This window comes from Schistocerca nitens, chromosome 8 (assembly GCF_023898315.1).
Source record: "Schistocerca nitens isolate TAMUIC-IGC-003100 chromosome 8, iqSchNite1.1, whole genome shotgun sequence".
Taxonomy (NCBI): domain Eukaryota; kingdom Metazoa; phylum Arthropoda; class Insecta; order Orthoptera; family Acrididae; genus Schistocerca; species Schistocerca nitens.
The window spans coordinates 26,431,419-26,453,116 of NC_064621.1; the positions used below are offsets into that span (position 1 = coordinate 26,431,419).

The following is a 21,698-nucleotide window of genomic DNA, read 5'->3' on the forward strand; positions in this document are numbered from 1 at the left end:
TTGGGGAACCTCAGAGTGTTTATTTCTTTTCCCTAGACCTTAATTCCTACTCCAATTTTTTTGTTTTGTTCCTTTACTGCTTGTTCAGTATACAGATTGAATAACATTAGGGCAGGCTACAACCCTGTCCCACTCTCTTCTCAATCACTGCTTCCCTTTCATGCCCATCAACTGTTATAACTGCCATCTGGTTTCTGTGCAAATTGTAAATAGCCTTTAATTCCCTGTATTTTACACCTTCCACCCTTAGTTCCAGTCAACATTGTCAAAAGTTTTCTCTAAGTCTACAAACGCTGTAAACGTAGGGTCAACATTGTCAAAAGTTTTCTCGAAGTCTACAAATGCTGTAAACGTAGGGTTGCCTTTCCTTAACCTATCATCTGTGAGTGGTCATAGGGTCAGTACTGCCTCGCATATTCCCTCATTCCTCCAGAATCCAAACTGATCTTCACAGAGGTTAGCTTCTACCAGTTTTTCGTTCTGTAAACAATTTGTGTTAGCATTTTGCAGCCATGAGTTATTAAATTTCACACCTGTCAGCACCTGCTTTCTTTGGAATTAGGATTATTATATTCTTCTAGAAGTCTTGAGGGTATTTCACCTGTCTCATACCTCTTGCTCACCAGATGGAAGAAATTTGTCATGGCTGACTTTCCCAAGGCTATCAGTAGCTCTAACAGAATGTTGTCTACTCCTGGGGCCTCGTTTCGATGTAATTCTTTCAGTGCTTTGTCCAATTCTTCATACAGTATGATAACTCCATTCTCATCTTCCTCTACATCCTCTTCCATTTCCATAATATTGCACTCAAGTACATCTCCCTTGTATAGCCCGTTTATATACTCCTTCCACATTGCTGCTTTCCCATCTTCGCTTAGAACTGGGTTTCCATCTGAGCTCTTGGTATTCATACAGGTGGTCCTCTTTTCTCCAAAGGTCTCTTTAATTTTCCTGTAGGCAGTATCTAGCTTACCCCTAGTGAGATATGCCTCTACATCCTTACATTTGGCCTCTAGCCATCCCTGCTTAGCCTTTTTGTACTTCCTGTTATTTTCATTTTTTAGACATAGACCCCCATGAACCATGGACCTTGCTGTTGGTGTGGAGGCTTGCGTGCCTCAGCGATACAGATGACCGTACTGTAGGTGCAACCACAATGGAGGGGTGTCTGTTGATTGGCCAGACAAACGTGTGGTTCCTGAAGAGGGGCAGCAGCCTTTCCTGTAGTTGCAGGGGCTACAGTCTGGATGATTGACTGATCTGGCCTTGTAACACTAACCAAAACGGCCTTGCTGTGCTGGTAGTGCAAACGGCTGAAAGCAAGGGGAAACTACAGCTGTAATTTTTCGCGAGGGCATGCAGCTTTACTGTATGGTTAAATGATGATGGCGTCCTCTTGGGTAAAATATTCCAGAGGTAAAATAGTCTCCCACTGGGATCTCCGGGCAGGGACTACTCAAGAGAACGTCGATATCAGGAGAAAGAAAACTGGTGTTCTACGGATCGGAGCCTGGAATGTCAGATCCCTTAATCGGGCAGGTAGGTTAGAAAATTTAAAAAGGGAAATGGATAGGTTAAAGTTAGATATAGTGGAAATTAGTGAAGTCCGGTGGCAGGAGGGACAAGACTTTTGGTCAGGTGAATACAGGGTTATAAATACAAAATCAAATAGTGGTAATGCAGGAGTAGGTTTAATAATGAATAAAAAAGTAGGAGTGTGGGTAAGCTACTACAAACAGCATGGTGAACACATTATTGTGGCCAAGATAGACGCGATGCCCATGCCTACTGCAGTAGTACAAGTCTATATGCCAACTAGCTCTGAACATGATGAAGAAATTGAAGAAATGTATGATGAAATAAAAGAAATTATTCAGATAGTGAAATTTAATAGTCATGGGTGACTGGAATTCAGGAGTAGGAAAAGAGAGAGGAGGAAACGTAATAGGTGAATATGGATTGGGGATAAGAAATGGAAGAGGAAGCTGCCTGGTGCAATTTTGCACAGAGCACAACTTAATCATAGCTAATACTTGGTTAAAGAATCTTAAAAGAATGTTGTATACATGGAAGAAGCCTGGAGTAACTGGCAGGTTTCAGATAGATTATATAATGGTAAGACAGAGATTTAGGAACCAGGTTTTAAATTGTAAGACATTTCCAGGGGCAGATGTGGACTCTGACTACAATCTATTGGTTATGAACTGTAGATTAAAACTGAAGAAACTGCAAAAAGGTGAGAATTTATGGAGATGGGACCTGGATATACTGACTAAACCAGAGGTTGTAGAGTTTCAGGGAGAGCATAAGGGAACAATTGACAGGAGTGGGGGAAAGAAATACAGTAGAAGAAGAGTGAGTAGCTCTGAGGGATGAAGTAGTGAAGGCGGCAGAGGATCAAGTATGTAAAAAGACAAGGGCTAGTAGAAATCCTTGGGTAACAGAAGAAATATTGAATTTAATTGATGAAAGGAGAAAATATAAAAATGCAGTAAATGAAGCAGGCAAAAAGGAATACAAATGTCTCAAAAATGAGATCAACAGGAAGTGCAAAATGGCTAAGCAGGGATGGCTAGAGGACAAATGTAAGGGTGTAGAGGCTTATCTCTCCAGGGGTAAGATAGATACTGCTACAGAAAAATTAAAGAGACCTTTGGAGAAAAGAGTGCCACTTGTATGAATATCAAGAGCTCAGCTGGAAACCCAGTTCTAAGCAAAGAAGGGAAAGCAGAAAGGTGGAAGGAGTATATAGAGGGTCTATACAAGGGCGATGTACTTGAGGACAATATTATGGAAATGGAAGAGGATGTAGATGAAGATGAAATGGGAGATATGATACTGCGTGAAGACTTTGACAGAGCACTGAAAGACCTGAGTTGAAACAAGGCCCCCGGAGTAGACAACATTCCATTAGAACTACTGACGGCCTTGGGAGAGGAAGTCCTGACAAAGCTCTACCATCTGGTGAGGAAGAGATATGAGACAGGTGAAATACCCACAGACTTCAAGAAGAATGTAGTGGACTGACAAGGCAGCCAGTCCACAGTGACGGGTAGCCGATAGGCACACGTACACACACGCCGACTGGCGCAAAGTCTGGAACAGGATTCGTAATGAATGTGATAAAGAAAAGAACATAGCTACTAGAACACTTAACTTTTATATCGTCCTTTGGTATACAGCATTCTTGATGATACAAGTGAGACTATCTTGAGATACATGCAATGGTACAAATGGCGCCTTGCTAGGTCGTAGCCATTAACTTAGCTGAAGGCTATTCTAACTGTCTCTCGGCAACTGAGAGAAAGGCTTTGTCAGTGTAGTCGCTAGCAACGTCGTCGTACAACTGGGGCGAGTGCTAGTACGTCTCTCGAGACCTGCCTTGTGGTGGCGCTCGGTCTGCGATCCTGACAGTGGCGACACGCGGGTCCGACATGTACTAATGGACCGCGGCCGATTTAAGCTACCACCTAGCAAGTGTGGTGTCTGGCGGTGACACCACAAAGAATATAATAATTCCAATTCCAAAGAAACCAGGTCTTCACAGATGTGAAAATTACTGAACTATCAGTTTAATAAGTTACTCCTGGAAAATACTAACGCAAATTCTTTACAAACGAATGGAAAAACTGGTAGAAGCGGACCTCGGGGAAGATCAGTTTGGATTCCGCAGAAATGTTGGAACACGTGAGGCAATACTGACCCTACGACTTACCTTAGAAGAAAGATTAAGGAAAGGCAAACCTACATTTCTAGAATTTGTAGACTTAGAGAAAGGTTTCGACAATGTTGACTGGAATACTCTCTTTCAAATTCTGAAGATGACAGGGGTAAAATACAGGGAGCGAAAGGCTATTTACAGTTTGTACGTAAACCAGATGGCAGTTATAAGAGTCGAGGGGCATGAAAGGGAAGCAGCGGTTGGGAAGGGAGTGAGACAGGATTGTAGCCTTTCCCCGATGTTATACAATCTGTATATTGAGCAAGCACTAAAGGAAACAAAAGAAAAATTCGGAGTAGGTATTAAAATCCATGGAGAAGAAATAAAAATGTTGAGGTTCGCCGATGACATTGTAATTCTGTCAGAGACAGCAAAGGGCTTGGTAGAGCAGTTGAACAGAATGCACAGTGTCTTGAAAGGAGGATATAAGATGAACATCAACAAAAGCAAAATGAGGCTAATGGAATGTAGTTGAATTGACTCAGGTGATGATGCTAGAATTAGATTAGGAAATGAGACACTTAAAGTAGTAAAGGAGTTTTGCTATTTGGGGAGCAAAATAACTGATGATGGTCGAAGTAGAGAGGATATAAAATGTACACTGGCAGTGGCAGGGAAAGCGTTTCTGAAGAAGAGAAATTTGTTAACATCGAGTATAGATTTAAATGTCAGGAAGTCGTTTCCGAAAGTATTTGTATGGAGTGTAGCCATGTATGGAAGTGAAACATGGACAATAAATAGTTTGGACAAGAAGTGAATAGAAGCTTTTGAAATGTGGTGCTACAGAAGAATGCTGAAGATTAGATGGGTAGATCACATAACTAATGAGGAGGTGTTGAATAGAATTGGGGAGAAGAGGAGTTTGTGGCACAACTTGACAAGAAGAAGGGCCTGGTTGGTAGGACATGTTCTGAGGCATCAAGGGATCACAAATTTAGCATTGGAGGGCAGTGTGGAGGGTAAAAATCGTAGAGGGAGACCAAGAGATGAATACACTAAGCAGATTCAGAAGGATGTAGGTTGCAGTAAGTACTGGGAGATGAAGAAGCTCGCACAGGACAGAGTAGCATGGAGAGCTGCATCAAACCAGGCTCAGGACTGAAGACAACAACAACAACAGACTTTTGTACTTTCTTTCGCCCTCTTCATTTATTGCAGTTTTATATTTTCTGCTTTCCTCAGTTAAATTCAATATCTCTTGTGTTACCCAAGGATTTATACTAGCCCTCATTATTTTACCTACTTAATCCTCTGCTGCCATCACTATTTCATCTCTCAAAGGTACCCATTCTTATTCTTCTGTATTTTTTTCTCCTGTCCTTGTCAGTTATTCCCTAATGCTCCCTCTGAAACCTTCTACAACCTCTGGTTCTTTCAGTTTATCCAGTTCCCATCTCCTTAAATTCCTCCCTTTTTGCAGTTTTTTTAAGTTTTAATCTGCAGTTCATAACCTATAAATTGTGGTCAGAGTCCATGTCTGCACCTAGAGATGTCTTAAGATTTAAAATATAGTTTCCTAAATCTCTGTCTAACCATTATATAAACAATCTGAAAGCTTCCAATGTCTCCAGGTTTCTTCCACATATACAACCTTCTCTCATGATTTTTATACAAAGTGTTAACTATGATTAAATTATGCTCTGTGCAAAATTCTACCAGGCGGCTTCCTCTTTCATTGCTTTCTCGAAGTCCAGATTCACCAACTACTTTTCCTTCTCTACCTTTTCTTCCTTTTCCTACTGTCGAATTTCAGTCCCCCATGACTATTAAATTTTTAGCTCCGTTAACTGTGTGAATAATTTCTTTTATCTCATCATACATTTCCTCAATCTCCTCCTCATCTGTGGAGCTAGTTTGCATATAAACTTGTATTATTGTGGTGGGTGTGGGCTTCATGTCTATCTTAGCAACAACGATTTGTTTACTATGCTGTTCATAGTAGCTTATCCACATTCCTAGTTTTTTACTCGTTATTACCCCTATTTGATTTTGTATTTATAACCTTGTATTTGCCTGACCAGAAGTCCTGTTCCTCCTGCCACCAAACTTCACTAATTCCCACTATATCTAACTTTAACCTATCCATTTCCCTTTTTAAGTTTTCTAACCTACCTGCCCGATTAAGGGAGCTGACATTCCATGCTCCAATCTGTGGAGTGCTAGTTTTGTTTCTCCTGATAACGACATCTTCCTGAGTAATCTCCACCTGAAGATCTGAATTTGGGACTGTTTTACCTCCAAAATATTTTATGCAAGAGATACCATCTTTGTATAACCATACAGTAGAGATGCATGCCCTCGGGAAAAATTACGGCTGTAGTTTCCCCTTGATTTCAACCATTCACAGTACCAGGGCAGCAATGCCATTTTGGTTTATGTTACCAGGCTACAAAAGGCCACTGCCCCTCTTTGTTTACATATGATCTCTTGAAACACACTTGAAGAGAACTAGAGATAGCTTGCTTGACTCTCGTTTTGATCTGAAACTCCTTTGAGAGATCCCCCAGAGGTTCTACCCATGAATGTCTGCATGTTAATCTCCTTTCTGTTGGCATCCACTCTGAATTCTGGATAAGTAAAATTGTGCTTCCCTGTTGACTAACTGGCGGGCTAATACAAGATCTTTGTTGACGGCCGGCCACTGGTGGCCGAGTGGTTCTAGGTGCTTCAGTCTGGTACCGCGCGACCACTACGGTCGCAGGTTCGAATCCTGCCTCGGGAATGGATGTGTGTGATGTCCTCAGGTTAGTTAGGTTGAAGTAGTTCTATGTTCTAGGGGTCTGATGACCTGAAATGTTAAGTCCCATAGTGCTCAGAGCCACTTGAATTACTCTTTGTTGACGCAGTTAACCAATACTCTTTTCAGGCTGCAGATCCGCTCTACACATGACCTCCTTTTCCTGAAGATATTTATTTCCTGAAGCTGGTAAATCTATATTATTATTGTTGTTATTTTTCATTTTTTTATTTACTTCCAATTTAACTTTCAGTTCTTTCAATAAGTCTTCTTTCAGTCAGAGTACTGTTCTTTTTCTCATCTTCTGACCACTTTGCTACACTTTCTAATTTTTTTATGTACAGGCAAAAGCTAAAACCTTCGTTTGAAAGATGTCTCTGATCAGAATTTCACCTTATTCACTCTTCATCTCTTTTACATCAACCCTGATTTCTTGAAATGACTCACGCAAGGTAGATTTGTTCCCATGGATAAGTTCACAAATTCTCTTGCATATCATATTTTCATTCATCTGATCCAGATGGCCATGAAATAGCAAGCTCCTTTTCCACGTCATTGTACCAGGTGGAAACTTTCCCTATTAACACGTTATAACATGGAAACTAATTACTGTATGGGGATCAGACTTGGTAGCATTAATGTGAATGACATGGGAAAGATAAATAATGCAGAATCAGTTCAATTGAAATACTTATAATGTGCTGCTACTGTATATCATACCATTACACTAGTACCACTACTGCTACAAAAGGGGCTCAAATGGCATCCATCAGTGTCCAGAAGATTCTGAAAGCACAGGATTGCATTCTACACAGCAGAATGAAAGATGTCCGTAGGTATGCTGACTACCTCTCTTGGTATGCTGCGCTTCAGATCAGCACGTGTGAATGTTCCCTTAGTAAACCCTGTCCCTTAGGTAGCTCCACAACCAAAAATGACGTGGAGTGAGATCAGGTGATTGTGCCGGCCATGCATTTGGAAATGATCAGCTTATAATTCGATCATATTCAAACATGTTTTGGAGAAGCAGATGAACTTCACAAGCGATGTGTGGCGGGGCCCCATCTTGCATGAAAACTGTTGAATTCAGTGCATCTGTCTCCTGTAGGGCAGGTATGACATGCTGGCGAAGCATATTGCAGTAATGCTGGCCAGTCACACTGCACGTCTTTGGAACTTGAGTGCCAACCTGTTCAAAAAACAGTGGGCCAGTGATGAACATAGCTGTGGAGCCACACCACACAGTGACATGCTCACCATACAAACGGACTTCATGCACAGTGACTAGAGGTGAAGATCCCCACACTCAGAAATTCTGTGTTCGCCTCACCTGTCAGAGAAAATGAGCTTCATCTGTCCACAGCATGGTCCAGGGCCAGCCTTGTCAACTTCAGCCCTTGCGAGAAAGTCTAGAGTGAAGTCAACATGATGTTGTGCATCCCGTGTTGCAAGATGCTGTATGGTATGTTTCTGTATGGATACCATTTAAGAATGGTTTGAAGTGCCTTCGTACAGTGGACCACGGGTTGTTCAGCTGTCATGACACAGCACACGCACTGCCCGACAATCAGGAATTGCATGCAGTGTTGTTTGCCATAGCAACAGCGATTTCATCAACCAGTTGATTCGAGCTTCTTCATCATCCTCTGCACAACACGTGTAGATAGAGGACCCTTTCAGCCGGCGATATTCTCAAAGTGCAGTTGCAGCATTACTTTTGTTTTGATAATAGAGCTTCACAAGTAATGCCGTGCTCCTTTTGTCCAAACTCATGTTGACACATCAACAAGTGCACTGCAACTGGTCGTGTGTGTGAGTCTATGAATCACGATGATTGATCATGGCACCTGGCAGCCGTAGTTGGAACTGGACAGTGGCGCTGTGACTCATGGAAATCTTGCTTCCCATATTCTAGACATTAATGCTACCAGGTTTGGTACTCATACTCACAGTAATTAGTTTGCATGTTATAACATGTTAGATAGTGGAAGTTTAATTATAACCACCCAGTATATATTGTCCAGTTTTCTTGTTGAGCCCTTCATTGCACCTATTCCTGTACTTACCCTTGTATTTTGGTTGTCCCATTATTTGCCTGAAGGTTTTCCTCTCTCTCTTTTCCACATTTTCTATTTCCCCTGTCTTAGTCAAATCGAAACATTTGGCTGTGTATGATCATTCTTGTTATATTGCTGTAATGGAGTGTTGTAACACTGGTTGAGAGGAGATAGATCTCTTATTGTACACGTCTTTGGTCAACTGCAATGCCAGTTCCATTTTCCTTCCTGAATTTATTAGCCTCATCATCACAACGATTCTTCTGTATTGCTTCACCAAGATATTTAAATTTATTGAATCTTTCATTTTTCCTGTAATCTGTGTCCATGAAATTTATATTTGTTGTGTATTCTGTTTTTATGTAGGATATTGTATGCCCTGCTTTTCCTACAGTACTTTTCAAAATGTTGATTTGTCTTGTGCTATCCAGACAACATTGTAAGATTGTTGTCAGAGTTCTCTTCTTCTTCTTCTTCTTCTTCTTCTTCTTCATCTTATTATTTTTATTATCAATATTATTGGTATATGCTTCTTTATGTTACAATACCTTAATAACATACCAGACTGTTGTGCTATCAGTTGATTTTTTTTCCATACTGTTAGCTGGAACCTGGACTACCGCTGCCTTCACCAAATGCCCTCAAAAAGAAAATTCTGATCAAAAACAAGAAACTAAATCCTGATGTGGAAAAGCAGGAGTTGGAACTTTTCTGGCAGGGACAGTTTGTCATTGAAGAAGATGAGGATGAAGAGGAAGAAGACACATCTGCCATCAGTGAAGCTAAACTGGTACATAAATAATCCAGACAGTTCTATTATTTAAAGTATAAGACTCATGTACCATGAAAGTTTCAGGCGAACAGCTCGATGTCGGTAACTTTGTACCACAATATTTCAGTACTGAGTTTTCCGACCATCTTCAGGTGTATTCTGGTGAAAGTACACTAAGCTCCCAGTGTAGCAAAACAGCTTAAATCACTTAATAAAAGGCAAGGCCTCCAGTCCTGATTGTATACCAGTCAGGTTCCTCTCAGAGTATGCTGATAATATAGCTCCATATTTAGCAATTGTATACAAGCAGTTCCTCATTGAAAGATCCATACCTAAAGACTGGAAAGTTGCACAAGTCACACCAATACCCAAGAAGGGAAATAGGAGTAATCAGATGTATTACAGACCCATATCACTAACATTGATTTGCAGTAGGATTTTGTTGAACAGTATGAGTTATCTTGAGGAAAAAAAAACTATTTATTGACAAACAGCCAATATGGTTTCAGAAAGTATTGTTCTTGTTTAACATAGTTAGCTCTTTATTCTCATAAATTAATGAGTGCTATTGACAGGGAATATAAAATTGATTCCATATTTTTAGATTTCCAGAAGGCTTTTGACACCTTATCTTTCAAGTGACTCTAATCAAATTGCATGCCAATGGGTTATTATCTCAGTCGTGTGACTGGACTGAAGATTTCCTGTCAGAAGGTCACATTTCATTGTAACTGTCAGAAAGTAATTTAGTAGAACAGAAGTATCATCTAATGTTCCCCAAGTTAGTGTTAGTGTTAGCTGTTCCTGTTTTACATAAATGACTTAAGAGATAATCTGAGTAGCACTCTTTGATTGTTTATAGATGATGCTGTCATTAACCATCTTATAGAGTTATCAGTTGATCAAAACAAATTGTGAAACCATTTAGACAAGATATCTGTATGGTGCAAAAAGTAGCAGTTGATTCTAAATAATGAAAATTGAGAAGTCATCCTCATGAGTACCAAAAGGAACCAACTAAATTTCAGCTACACGATGAATCACACAAATCTAAAGGCTGTAAATTCAAGTAACTGCTTTGGGACTACAGTTACAAATAACTTAAGTTGGAACGATCACATAGATAATGTTGTGGGGGAAAGCAAACCAAAGGCAGTATTTTGTTGGCAGAACACTGAGAAAATGCAACAAGTGTACTAAAGAGACTGTCTGCACTACAATTGTCCGCCCTCTTCTGGAGTATTGCTGTGCGGTGTGGGATCCGCATCAGGTAGGATTGATGGGTGTCATCAAAAAGGTTCACAGAAGGGCAGCTCGTTTTGTACTGCTGCGAAACAGGGGACAGAGCGCAATGAATATGTTGTGTGAATTGGGGTAGTAGTCATTAAAACAAAGTAATTTTTATTTTGGCAGGATCTTCTCATGAAATTTTGGTCAGCAACTTTCTCCTCAAAGTTTGCAAGTATTTTGTTGGCAACCACCTACATAGGGAGGAATGATCATCATAATGAAATAAGAGAAATCAGAGCTCACATTGAAAGATTTAAACATTTGTTTTTCCTGTGCGCTGTTAGAGAGTGGAACGGTTGAGAAGTAGTTTGAAGGTGGTTTGATGAACTCTCTGCCAGGCACTAAATTGTTAATTGCAGATAATCATGTAGATGTAGGTTTAAGACACTACCAGCAGATACTTAGTTTCTCAAATGTTGCACACACATTACTTGAGTGCGTGTACTTCTGCTGTAAATCTGTGCATTGCTTCAAGTGCCTTCTGCATCATATCAATTCTCTTCACATGATAAAGTCACAGAACGACATCAGCTACTGAAAGCACAAAGTTTTACAATGACAAGATTCCAAGCTGGAAACTCTATATCACCATTGATAAGTTCCCCAGACAGTCATATTTCTACTGATTCCTTAATGATGGAATTCCAGAAGTTTCAAGTATGGATCAAAGTTTTCATTTCATTGTAATTCTTTAAATGACCAGGGAAATATAGCATTTGGCAATAACAGACTTGCTTGTGCGGAGGAGATGAGTACGCCATTGCTGCTCTACTGTGTGCTCCTAAACAGTGTGCATGTGTTGTCCTATACAAGACCTGCTGTGATCACACAGAATCCTTAAGTCCCCACCAAGTGCAGTTCTGGGTCACTTTTCATGAGTGCCAAAAGCACCAAGATTTTAGATGGAAGATGAAAGACCACCTTAAACTTAGTTCTCTGCCTATTTTTGTAAAAACATCTGCAATATACTGTAGGTAAAATGTTGTCTCAAATGCCTCACCCTCTTCCTTGTTCTGCCATCTGTACATCTGTAGTGCTCTCTTTACCTTATGAGATGAATATCCATTTTCAATGGACACAGTTTGGAGGTGTTCCAACTCTACCTGAAGGTTATAAGTATCTGAGATGGTAGTTGTTGTTGTTGTTGTGGTCTTCAGTCCTGAGACTGGTTTGATGCAGCTCTCCATGCTACTCTATCCTGTGCAAGCTTCTTCATCTCCCAGTACCTACTGCAACCTACATCCTTCTGAATCTGCTTAGTGTATTGATCTCTTGGTCTCCCTCTACGATTTTTACCCTCCACGCTGCCCTCCAATGCTAAATTTGTGATCCTTTGATGCCTCAAAACATGTCCTACCAACCGATCCCTTCTTCTAGTCAAGTTGTGCCACAAACTTCTCGTCTCCCCAATCCTATTCAATACCTTCTCATTAGTTACGTGATCTACCCACCTTATCTTCAGCATTCTTCTGTAGCACCACATTTCGAAAGCTTCTATTCTCTTCTTGTCCAAACTGGTTATCGTCCATGTTTCACTTCCATACATGGCTACACTCCATACAAATACTTTCAGAAACGACTTCCTGACACTTAAATCTATACTCGATGTTAACAAATTTCTCTTCTTCAGAAACGCATTCCTTGCCATTGCCAGTCTACATTTTATATCCTCTCTACTTCGACCATCATCAGTTATTTTACTCCCTAAATAGCAAAACTCCTTTACTACTTTAAGTGTCTCATTTCCTAATCTAATCCCCTCAGCATCACCCGATTTAATTTGACTACATTCCATTATCCTCGTTTTGCTTTTGTTGATGTTCATCTTATATCCTCCTTTCAAGACACTGTCCATTCCGTTCAACTGCTCTTCCAAGTCCTTTGCTGTCTCTGACAGAATTACAATGTCATCGGCGAACCTCAAAGTTTTTACTTCTTCTCCATGAATTTTAATACCTACTCCGAATTTTTCTTTTGTTTCCTTTACTGCTTGCTCAATATACAGATTGAATAACATCGGGGAGAGGCTACAACCCTGTCTCACTCCTTTCCCAACCACTGCTTCCCTTTCATGCCCCTCGACTCTTATAACTGCCATCTGGTTTCTGTACAAATTGTAAATAGCCTTTCGCTCCCTGTATTTTACCCCTGCCACCTTCAGAATTTGAAAGAGAGTATTCCAGTTAACGTTGTCAAAAGCTTTCTCTAAGTCTACAAATGCTAGAAATGTAGGTTTGCCTTTTCTTAATCTTTCTTCTAAGATAAGTCGTAAGGTTGGTATTGCCTCATGTGTTCCAACATTTCTACGGAATCCAAACTGATCTTCCCCGAGGTCCGCTTCTACCAGTTTTTCCATTCGTCTGTAAAGAATTCGCGTTAGTATTTTGCAGCTGTGACTTATTAAACTGATAGTTCAGTAATTTTCACATCTGTCAACACCTGCTTTCTTTGGTATTGGAATTATTATATTCTTCTTGAAGTCTGTGGGTATTTCGCCTGTCTCATACATCTTGCTCACCAGATGGTAGAGTTTTGTCATGACTGGCTCTCCCAAGGCCATCAGTAGTTCTAATGGAATGTTGTCTACTCCCGGGGCCTTGTTTCGGCTCAGGTCTTTCAGTGCTCTGGCAAACTCTTCACGCAGTATCTTATCTCCCATTTCATCTTCATCTACATCCTCTTCCATTTCCATAATATTGTCCTCAAGTACATCGCCCTTGTATAAACCCTCTATATACTCCTTCCACCTTTCTGCCTGGTAGGGTATTAGTGAATTGAGATATTTGAGAATGCTCATTGCCATTGCAGTATGGTGGCAACTGGTAGACTTTATATACAGGTCTGTGTTAGAGGTGTGGATACACCAAATGTCCAAATGTGCCATCTCTTTTATATCACACTAAGACACCTATGAATGACAAACAACTTTCCAGAGTGAATTTTCATTCTACAGCAGACTGCGCATTGATTTGAAATTGCATGGTAGATTAAAACTATGTAAAGGGCTGGGACTTTAACTTGGAAACTATGAAAAGGCACCAAGTTCGAGTCCCAATCTGACACACAGTTTTAATTGGCAGACAACCTTTTTTCTCCATCTTCATATTAATGAATTAATATTTTGAAGGATCTCTCAGAGACTGCACAAACCATAAGGCCAAACTATAAATGTGTCATCAAAATGTAACGTAACAGTACTTTTGATTTTAAAACTGCTAATCGCGCATTCTGGAGCACCAGCAGGATAGACCTCTCCTCCAAGGCAGCAAATCTACTACTGATGAGCACTGTATTCATAATGGTATTTGTTGAATTACAATGAAACAAAAATAATGTCTCATACTTAGAATTTTTTGAATGCCATCATTAAAGAATCATGGAAATGTGACTGTGTGGGTCAGTGGTTTCCAGTTGGATGCCTCATGTATTACTGACGCTGGAAAACTTAGTGCTCTGCAAAGCTGATGTCATTCTCCAATTTTAATTAAATTATGGTAATCGATGTGATATTGATAAACTGAGCTTCTAAAACAAAGGGCACTCAGAGAGCTTTACAGCAGAAGCACATTAGCTTAACTAACACTAGCGCAGCAACATCCAAGTACACCACACGTGCACAGGTGGGGTCTTAAATAGGGAACCTCAGAGTATTTTCATCAGTACACACAGGAAGACCTGTGTGGGATCTGTACTAAATTGGACTAACGGGGGATATTGAACGTATACAGAGAATGGCAGCACGAATTATCACAGGTTTGTTTGGCCCACAGGAAAGTGATACAGGATGCTGAAGAAACTGAACTTGCAGATTATTGAAGATATAAACTATCCCCAGAAAGTTTATTAATGAAGTTTAATGAACAGGCTTGAAATGATGACTGTAGGAATACACTGCAGCTCCATATGTGTTGCTCACATTGGAATAGCGAGGACTAGATTAGAATAATTATGCAGAGGTATTCAAACAATCTTTCTTCCCATTCCGCATATGCAAATGGAGCAGGATGAAACCCTACTAACTGCTACAATGGAAAATACGCTCTGTCATGCAGTTCATGGTGGTTTTTCAGGTTATAGATATAGATGAAGATGGCCAGTAGACTAAGCTCTGAAACATCACACTAGCAAGTTGCTGACATACGATAGTTCACATGACATTTCATGGTACAATATACAGGGTAAGTCAGGAGGAAAGATACCTTCTTTGAGAGGTGATAATATTAGTGATTCTGAACAAAAAATTTCATATGCACATATGCCCTATTTTGAATGGTTCCGAGATAGAACACATTTAATATCACTTATGTATGTTTTTCTTGAATAACTTGAAAACCACACCCTCCAGTGAAAACATGTCACAGTGCAAAATTAAACTATATTAAATTTCTTACAAAAAGTCATATTCATTCTTTTCTCTAGAACTAATGGTTTGTGCGAAGAGAACGCGAGAATGTTGAGAGACTCACTCAATTTGCATGCGCTGCAGTTTACATAGTTCTTGTAGGCCAATTTGAGGTCCCACATCAAACTGATCGTCTCTACTTACTAACTCAATATGCTACCTCAAATTGGCCTACAAAAATTACATTAAGCTACACCCTGTATATGCGTGCATCTCATATAAGATTCTTTCTTACCTTCATTTTCATGCAATAAGATCAGTGGACAAAGCAGGTGTACACACATTTAAGTGGATATTTGAGAAAAAAGTGAATAATTTCTTACGTGGTGTCATTATTAATGGCAATAAAAGGAAGGCATTTTTAATGTCATCATGCGCTTGGTATAATTGTTATATAATTGGTTGTCATAAAGTTTTAATTATCACAAAAATTATGTTTTTAATTTGTTTACAAGGCATTTTTGGCCACCTGTTAATGTATTACCTGTTAGCTTTCATCTCAGGCTCTTTGGCCATTGTTTCTTTAATGATTTCTCTGACATTTCAACATCTCGAGGGTCTTGCATTCTCAAAGATTCGCCCTGAATTGATGGTGATAGACTGGACTGGACTCGTAGCCATGGGTGGGAGTTTTATGCACTCTTTGCACTAACATCTACAGTAAGTGTTTCTCTGGTCAGTACCATTGTAGCTTCTACATTGTTACTTGCAATGGTCATTCATTGCAGTGCAGGAATCCAGAATCAGTTTATCTTGAGGCTTGCTACATGTTAAAATTATTATGTTTGTGAACTTTAATGGCTTCCCTGAACAAATGGACATGGTAGTTCTTCTCCACAGCAAGCTCCTATGTGTTTCAGAATTTTATTGATGTCATGAATAAATTTCTTTTATTTCTGTCAATGTTCACAAAGTATTTGGTTCTTAGACTACCATACCGGTTTCTGTCAGTAATGACCATCTTCAGATCTGTTTTATAACATGCCATAATATAATAAAGCCATAGTGGCGTCATCAGAAAATAAGCTTATCATCATCATTGTGTATATTTTGTGACAATGCTACTATATATTTACTATATTAGGACATGTTATAAAATAGATCTGAAGATAGTCATTGCTGACTGAAACCAGTACTCTAAGGACCACATGTTTTGAGATCATTGATGGAAATAAAAGAAGTTTATTCTACAACCCCTAGATCTCTGTTTTAATCAACGTCCATGTCGCAGCTTGTGTACGTTGTCCATCTCACATAGTATGTGATTCATCAACTGAGTTCTCCACCTGTCCGAGTCTGCAATACCATCCACATTTGATGATCCTGATATTGATGAATCGTTAGTTTCATGAGACTTCATAAAGAGCTGGTGCCATGTTCTCTCCTGGCTGTTTGTGGGGGCCATACCAGTGACATGGAGAGTTTTGTAGTTTATAGCAGGCGTACAGATCTGCCAAGCACATTTTGACATCTTTTTGCTTCACATGTAACTATAACAAGCCTTGATTTTGATTGACACTACTTCTAAATGATCATAGGATGTTCCCGGGTATGATGCTACACAGGAGAATGGAGACATCCCCAGCCCCGTGAAGTATCCACCATCAACAAATAAGATTCATCCATGGCTCTCATCCATGGTGAACTACACTCAACCAGTCAAATTCCAGGGATTTTATGTTGCTGAGGGTAAGAGATTAAATTTATTTCATAACATTAACATTTATCTTTTCTCTGAATACTACAGTCAAAATAATCATCATCAGCAACAATATCAAGTGTGAAACCATCTCTGGTTTGTTACACACTCAGTATTTAACTCTGTCCATCTTTTCTTTGGCTAACAAATCTTACTTCTTCCTTGTTTTGAGTTATAGCTCTGAGGAGACTTTGGTGTACTTGTTTCTTTCATTCAGTCTTGCAGTCTGGCCTCTGGAGCCAGAGACTGTGGGCATGTGTGTGTGTGTGTGTGTGTGTGTGTTGTGGGTGGGTGAGGGGGTGGGTGCGCCCGCGTGTGTGCCTGTGTGCATGTCTGCGCGCATGCGTGTCTGCATCTCCACTTTATGGTGAGCAGCATATCCTTTTCATAATATTACCTTTCTGGCATTCTTGTTATTTGCTGCTTCCATAAGTTTGTGTACTTGACTATTTCTTTCTTGAATAAATATGTTTAATTACTTTCTTACGTTTTAATTTCTCTCCCTGTGAAGTAGTGTGAGACCACCTGTCACTTTCATGATCATCTCTGTGCTTTCTATCCTGTTTATCTGCCGTTTAGTAAGTGTCCAACATTAACGTCCGTACAACAATTTTCGTAGTGTCATTACTTTATATAGTTTAGATAATGTATTTCTTCTGCTAATTTTAAAATGATGTTTGACTGTACCACATAGCTACTGGAGTTTCTGCAGTTTTCTAGACAAATCATCATTCGTTGTGTAAGTCAAGCTTGTTAACTTGCTCTGTTATTTCACTATTAATGACTGTTTTGGCCCTAAATGATTCACGTCCTCCAAATGCGATTACTTTTATTTTCACAAAACTATCCAAAGTCAGTCTCCATATCACTTTTCTTTATTTCAACAAATAAAGAAAAGTGATCTGAAGACTGCATTTGGTCAGTTTGTATAAGTAACAATTGCAGACAAACTGTCAGAGTCAGTTGCTTCTTCTTCTGGCAGAATGGTTGAAAGGGAAGGAAGAGGGCCGAGTGAAAAGGACTGGTGATATTTAGGAAAAGGGCTAGAGTTTGGAAAAATCACCCACAACCCTGGGTCAGGGGAGACTTACCAGACAGAATGAGAAAGAAAGACTGATCACTGGGGCTGCACAGGTGAGATTTGAAAACCTTATATCTTAAAGGTGGAAGATAGGGTAATATGCAAGACATAGATTACTGCTAAAACATCATGCATAAATTAATGAGAGCAAAAAGCTATGAGTGTCATATGTGATAAAGGTGGCAGGGGGACAACAAAAAACAGTATACTCTTACCTATCTGTTCTGCATGGATGTCAAGAATCTCATCTGTTTGTGTGAGAATGTTGCATAAATGATGCAACACATCCAACTTAAGTTGGGAAAGACTATCCCACTACTTGGGAGGCCACAATTTGGCCCCTTTCAAATACACCCCATTGGCTGTAAGAGGCAAGAGTGTCTCTGTGGCATGGTTGCCTGCTAGTTTCACATATTTGCACCACACTGAGTCTTTTTATTTATTTATTTACACGTCAAGTTCCGTAGGACCAAATTGAGGAGCAAATCTCCAAGGTCATGGAATGTGTCAGTACATGAAATTACAACATAAAAGTAATAACAAATAAAAATAAAATGTTTATGAAGCCGAAAAAGTCAATCCGTAATTTTAAGTTAACACAGTCAACAATACAACAAGAATCAGCTTAATTTTTAAAGGAACTCCTCGACAGAATAGGAGGAGTGACCCTTGAGGAAACTCTTCAGTTTTGATTTGAAAGGGCGTGGATTACTGCTAAGATTTTTGAATTCGAGTGGTAGCTTATTGAAAATGGATGCAGCAGTGTACTGCAAACCTTTCTGCACAAGAGTTAAGGAAGTCCGATTCAAATGCAGGTTTGATTTCTGCCAAGTATTAACTGAATGAAAGCTGCTTATTCTTGGGAATAAGCTAATATTGTTAACAAGAAATGACAGTAAGGAATACATATATTGAGAGTCCAATGTCAAAATGCCCAGACTAGTGAAAAGGGGTTGACAGGAGGTTAGTGAAATTACACCACTTATTGCCCAAACCGCCCATTTCTGAGACAAAAATATCTTTTTAGAATGGAAAGGTTTACCCCAAAATATAATACCATACAACATAAGCGAATGAAAATAAGCAAAGTAGACTAATTTTCATGTCAAACGATCACTCACTTCAGATACCACACGACATAAGCGAATGAAAATAAGCAAAGTAGACTAATGTGCTGCTCACTATCCTTCCCACCCCTCCCACTGTGGTATTCCGCCGTCCACTGAATCTACACAGTATACTTGTCGATCCTTATACAACCCCTGCTTCAACCCGTTACCTCATGGCTCATACCCCTGTAATAGACCTAAATGCAAGACCTGTCCCTTATGTCCTCCCACCACCACCTATTCTGGTCCGGTCACAACCATCACTTATCCCATCAAAAGCAGAGCTACCTGTGAAACCACTCAGGTGAACTGCAGGCTAAGCTACAACCACTATGCTGCATTCTATGTAGGCATGATGACCAACAAGCTATCTGTCCACATCAATGGCAACAGTCAAACTGTGGCCAAGAAACAAATGGGACACCCTGTTTCTGAACATGCTGGCAAAAATGATATCCTTCATTTCAATGACTGCTTCACAGTCTGTGCCATATGGATCCTTCCAACTATCACCAGATTTTCTGAATTGTGCAGGTGGGAACTTTTCCTGCAATACATCCTATGTTCCCGTAACCCTCATGGCCTCAACCTTTGTTAGTCCCTGTTCTCACCCATCCAGCCCCTTCCCTGTTCCCATTCCAACACTACACAGCTGTCATTCCACCATCACACCCAGTCTTTTTATTTCTCTTCTTTTCCACTACTTCCCCCAACCCCCCTCCCCCCCTCTCCCCTACCCTTCATCTAACCAGCAGCATTTCCCTGTTTGCCACCCCCACCATACTGTGCCTCCCTCTCCCTGATCCAGCCTCCTCCTTACCCCACCTAGTCACCACTCCCATTGTGCACTGGTGCCACTGCTCACATTGGTTTCAGTTGCCTGAGACTGCAGTCGTGTGTGTGTGTGTGTGTGTGTGTGTGTGTGTGTGTGTGTGTTGTTGTTGTTGTTGATAAAGGCCTTAATGGCCAAAATCTTTAATTGTGAGAGTCTTTTTGTGTTGCCTATCTATGACTCAGCATCTCTGCTATATGATGAGCACCAATTTTTCTTCGCATAATATTGACAGAACTGTTACAAAAATCAGTTGTACAAAATTGAGATATGTTTTGAATGGACATGTAACTGATTGAAATTAACTTTATATCTGAATCTTACTGTTGAAAATTGAATGTTCATTTTGTGAACAAATGAGAACCCCCCCAGCCTCACACACACACACACACACACACACACACACACACACACACACACACACACACAATCTGGGTGGTGGAGCTGTGATGTTACGGTAGTGGAAGGTTTTTGAAGAGGCAGGAAGATGTATGATCCTCAGCACAAGAATGGAATGTGAGGGTGACAGTAGATTTTTCTCGAAACCGTTATGTCGACCTTAGGTACCGCCTTCATCCTGATTACATGAAACATAATTCAACAGGCATTAATGTTTTACCAAAGCTATACTCCCTAAAAAGAATAATCACACCTTTACAATGTTACAAACTTCCAGCCAACCGGTTGTTTGCAACCTGTTGGCTGGAAGTTTGTAACATTGTAATTAATTATGGTTGCTGAGTACAGCCAAGTTCAAAACATTAATCGCACCTTTAGTAACAGTGCAGCAATTTTGATATGGTATGGCTTACATGTAGTGTGCCTGCAATTAGAAAGATTCCAGCATCACTTTCGGGTTTATATGTGATCCATAACACACCAAGTCAACTATTGTTGTTCATGATGTTATTGCTACTACCAAAAAGTTCGCATTTTGGTTCACAGTTACTCAATAATTCACCACATTAACAACCATTGTCCATGATGATAGTATTGGTTATTCACAGAATCACATCTTTGTCAGAAATGAACACAATAATACACCACACTAACAACCGTTGTCCATGATGATGTTATTGGAAAAGGAAAAAAATCATCGCCACTCTTTTGTAGCTCCAAGAATTCTTTCCTTCTCCAGTGAAGTTCTGTTATTCTAAGACCACTAACAAGACTTCCATCTGAAGTTCCTCGTATCCTTCAGAGCACTATGTTCACTACCATTGTGGTTTCATCCACCAAGTATGCACAATATTTCCAAAATGAAGTTGCTTGTGGATTTATAATATCTCACTAAGGCTCCATATAGAGTCACTAGTGTTTAGTCACATGATCAGTGTCTTGTACATTGTGTCCAGTTTAATGTTCACTTATGAACCTTTTTTTAAAAAAAGCACTACATCTTCATGCCACAAGTGGCCCATCGGGACCATCCGACCGCCGTGTCAGCCTCGGATGAGGATGCGGATAGGAGGGGCAGGTTGTCAACACACCCCTCTTCTGGTCGTTATGATGGTTTTCTTTGACCAGAGCCACTACTATTCGGTCAAGTAGCCCCTAAGTTGGCATCGCGAGGCTGAGTGCGCTTCGAAAAATGGTAACAGTGCATGGTGGGCTGGATGGTCATCCATCCAAGTGCCGGCCACGTCTGACAGTGCTTAACTTTGGTGATCTGATGGGAACTGGTGTTTCCACTGCGGCAAGGCCTCATGAATCTTTGTTCTTCATTAATTCATTATATTCAATGAACTGTACCAGTACCGACTCAAGACTGCTCACCTTCACATTACTTCTCTCCACCCTTAAAAAAATAGTAATTATACTGAATACATTAAAGCTCCTAACTATCAAGAAAATGCTTGAGCAATCTCAATCTGTACCTTATTTGTTTCTAACCAAATCATCAGAGTACCTAACCATCTAGTTTGAAGCATGACTCGACAGCAAGTCAATTTATTTTAGTGTCAACTAACAATTACTGTTATTAATAACATGAAAACT

The 21,698-nt window shown here is 40.0% G+C and overlaps 1 protein-coding gene across 3 annotated transcripts in view; it reads left to right on the forward strand.

Annotated features, from left to right (window-relative positions):
• The window catches only part of LOC126198524 (1-phosphatidylinositol 4,5-bisphosphate phosphodiesterase-like), a 590,920-nt gene that overhangs the window by 365,052 nt on the left and 204,170 nt on the right, over window positions 1–21,698 (forward strand). For all 3 annotated transcript variants that reach the window (XM_049934913.1, XM_049934915.1, XM_049934914.1), the window contains exons 12-13: window positions 9,120–9,305; window positions 16,518–16,668. In XM_049934913.1, the coding sequence (XP_049790870.1) occupies window positions 9,120–9,305; window positions 16,518–16,668 (337 nt within the window). The remainder of the gene's footprint in view (window positions 1–9,119; window positions 9,306–16,517; window positions 16,669–21,698) is intronic.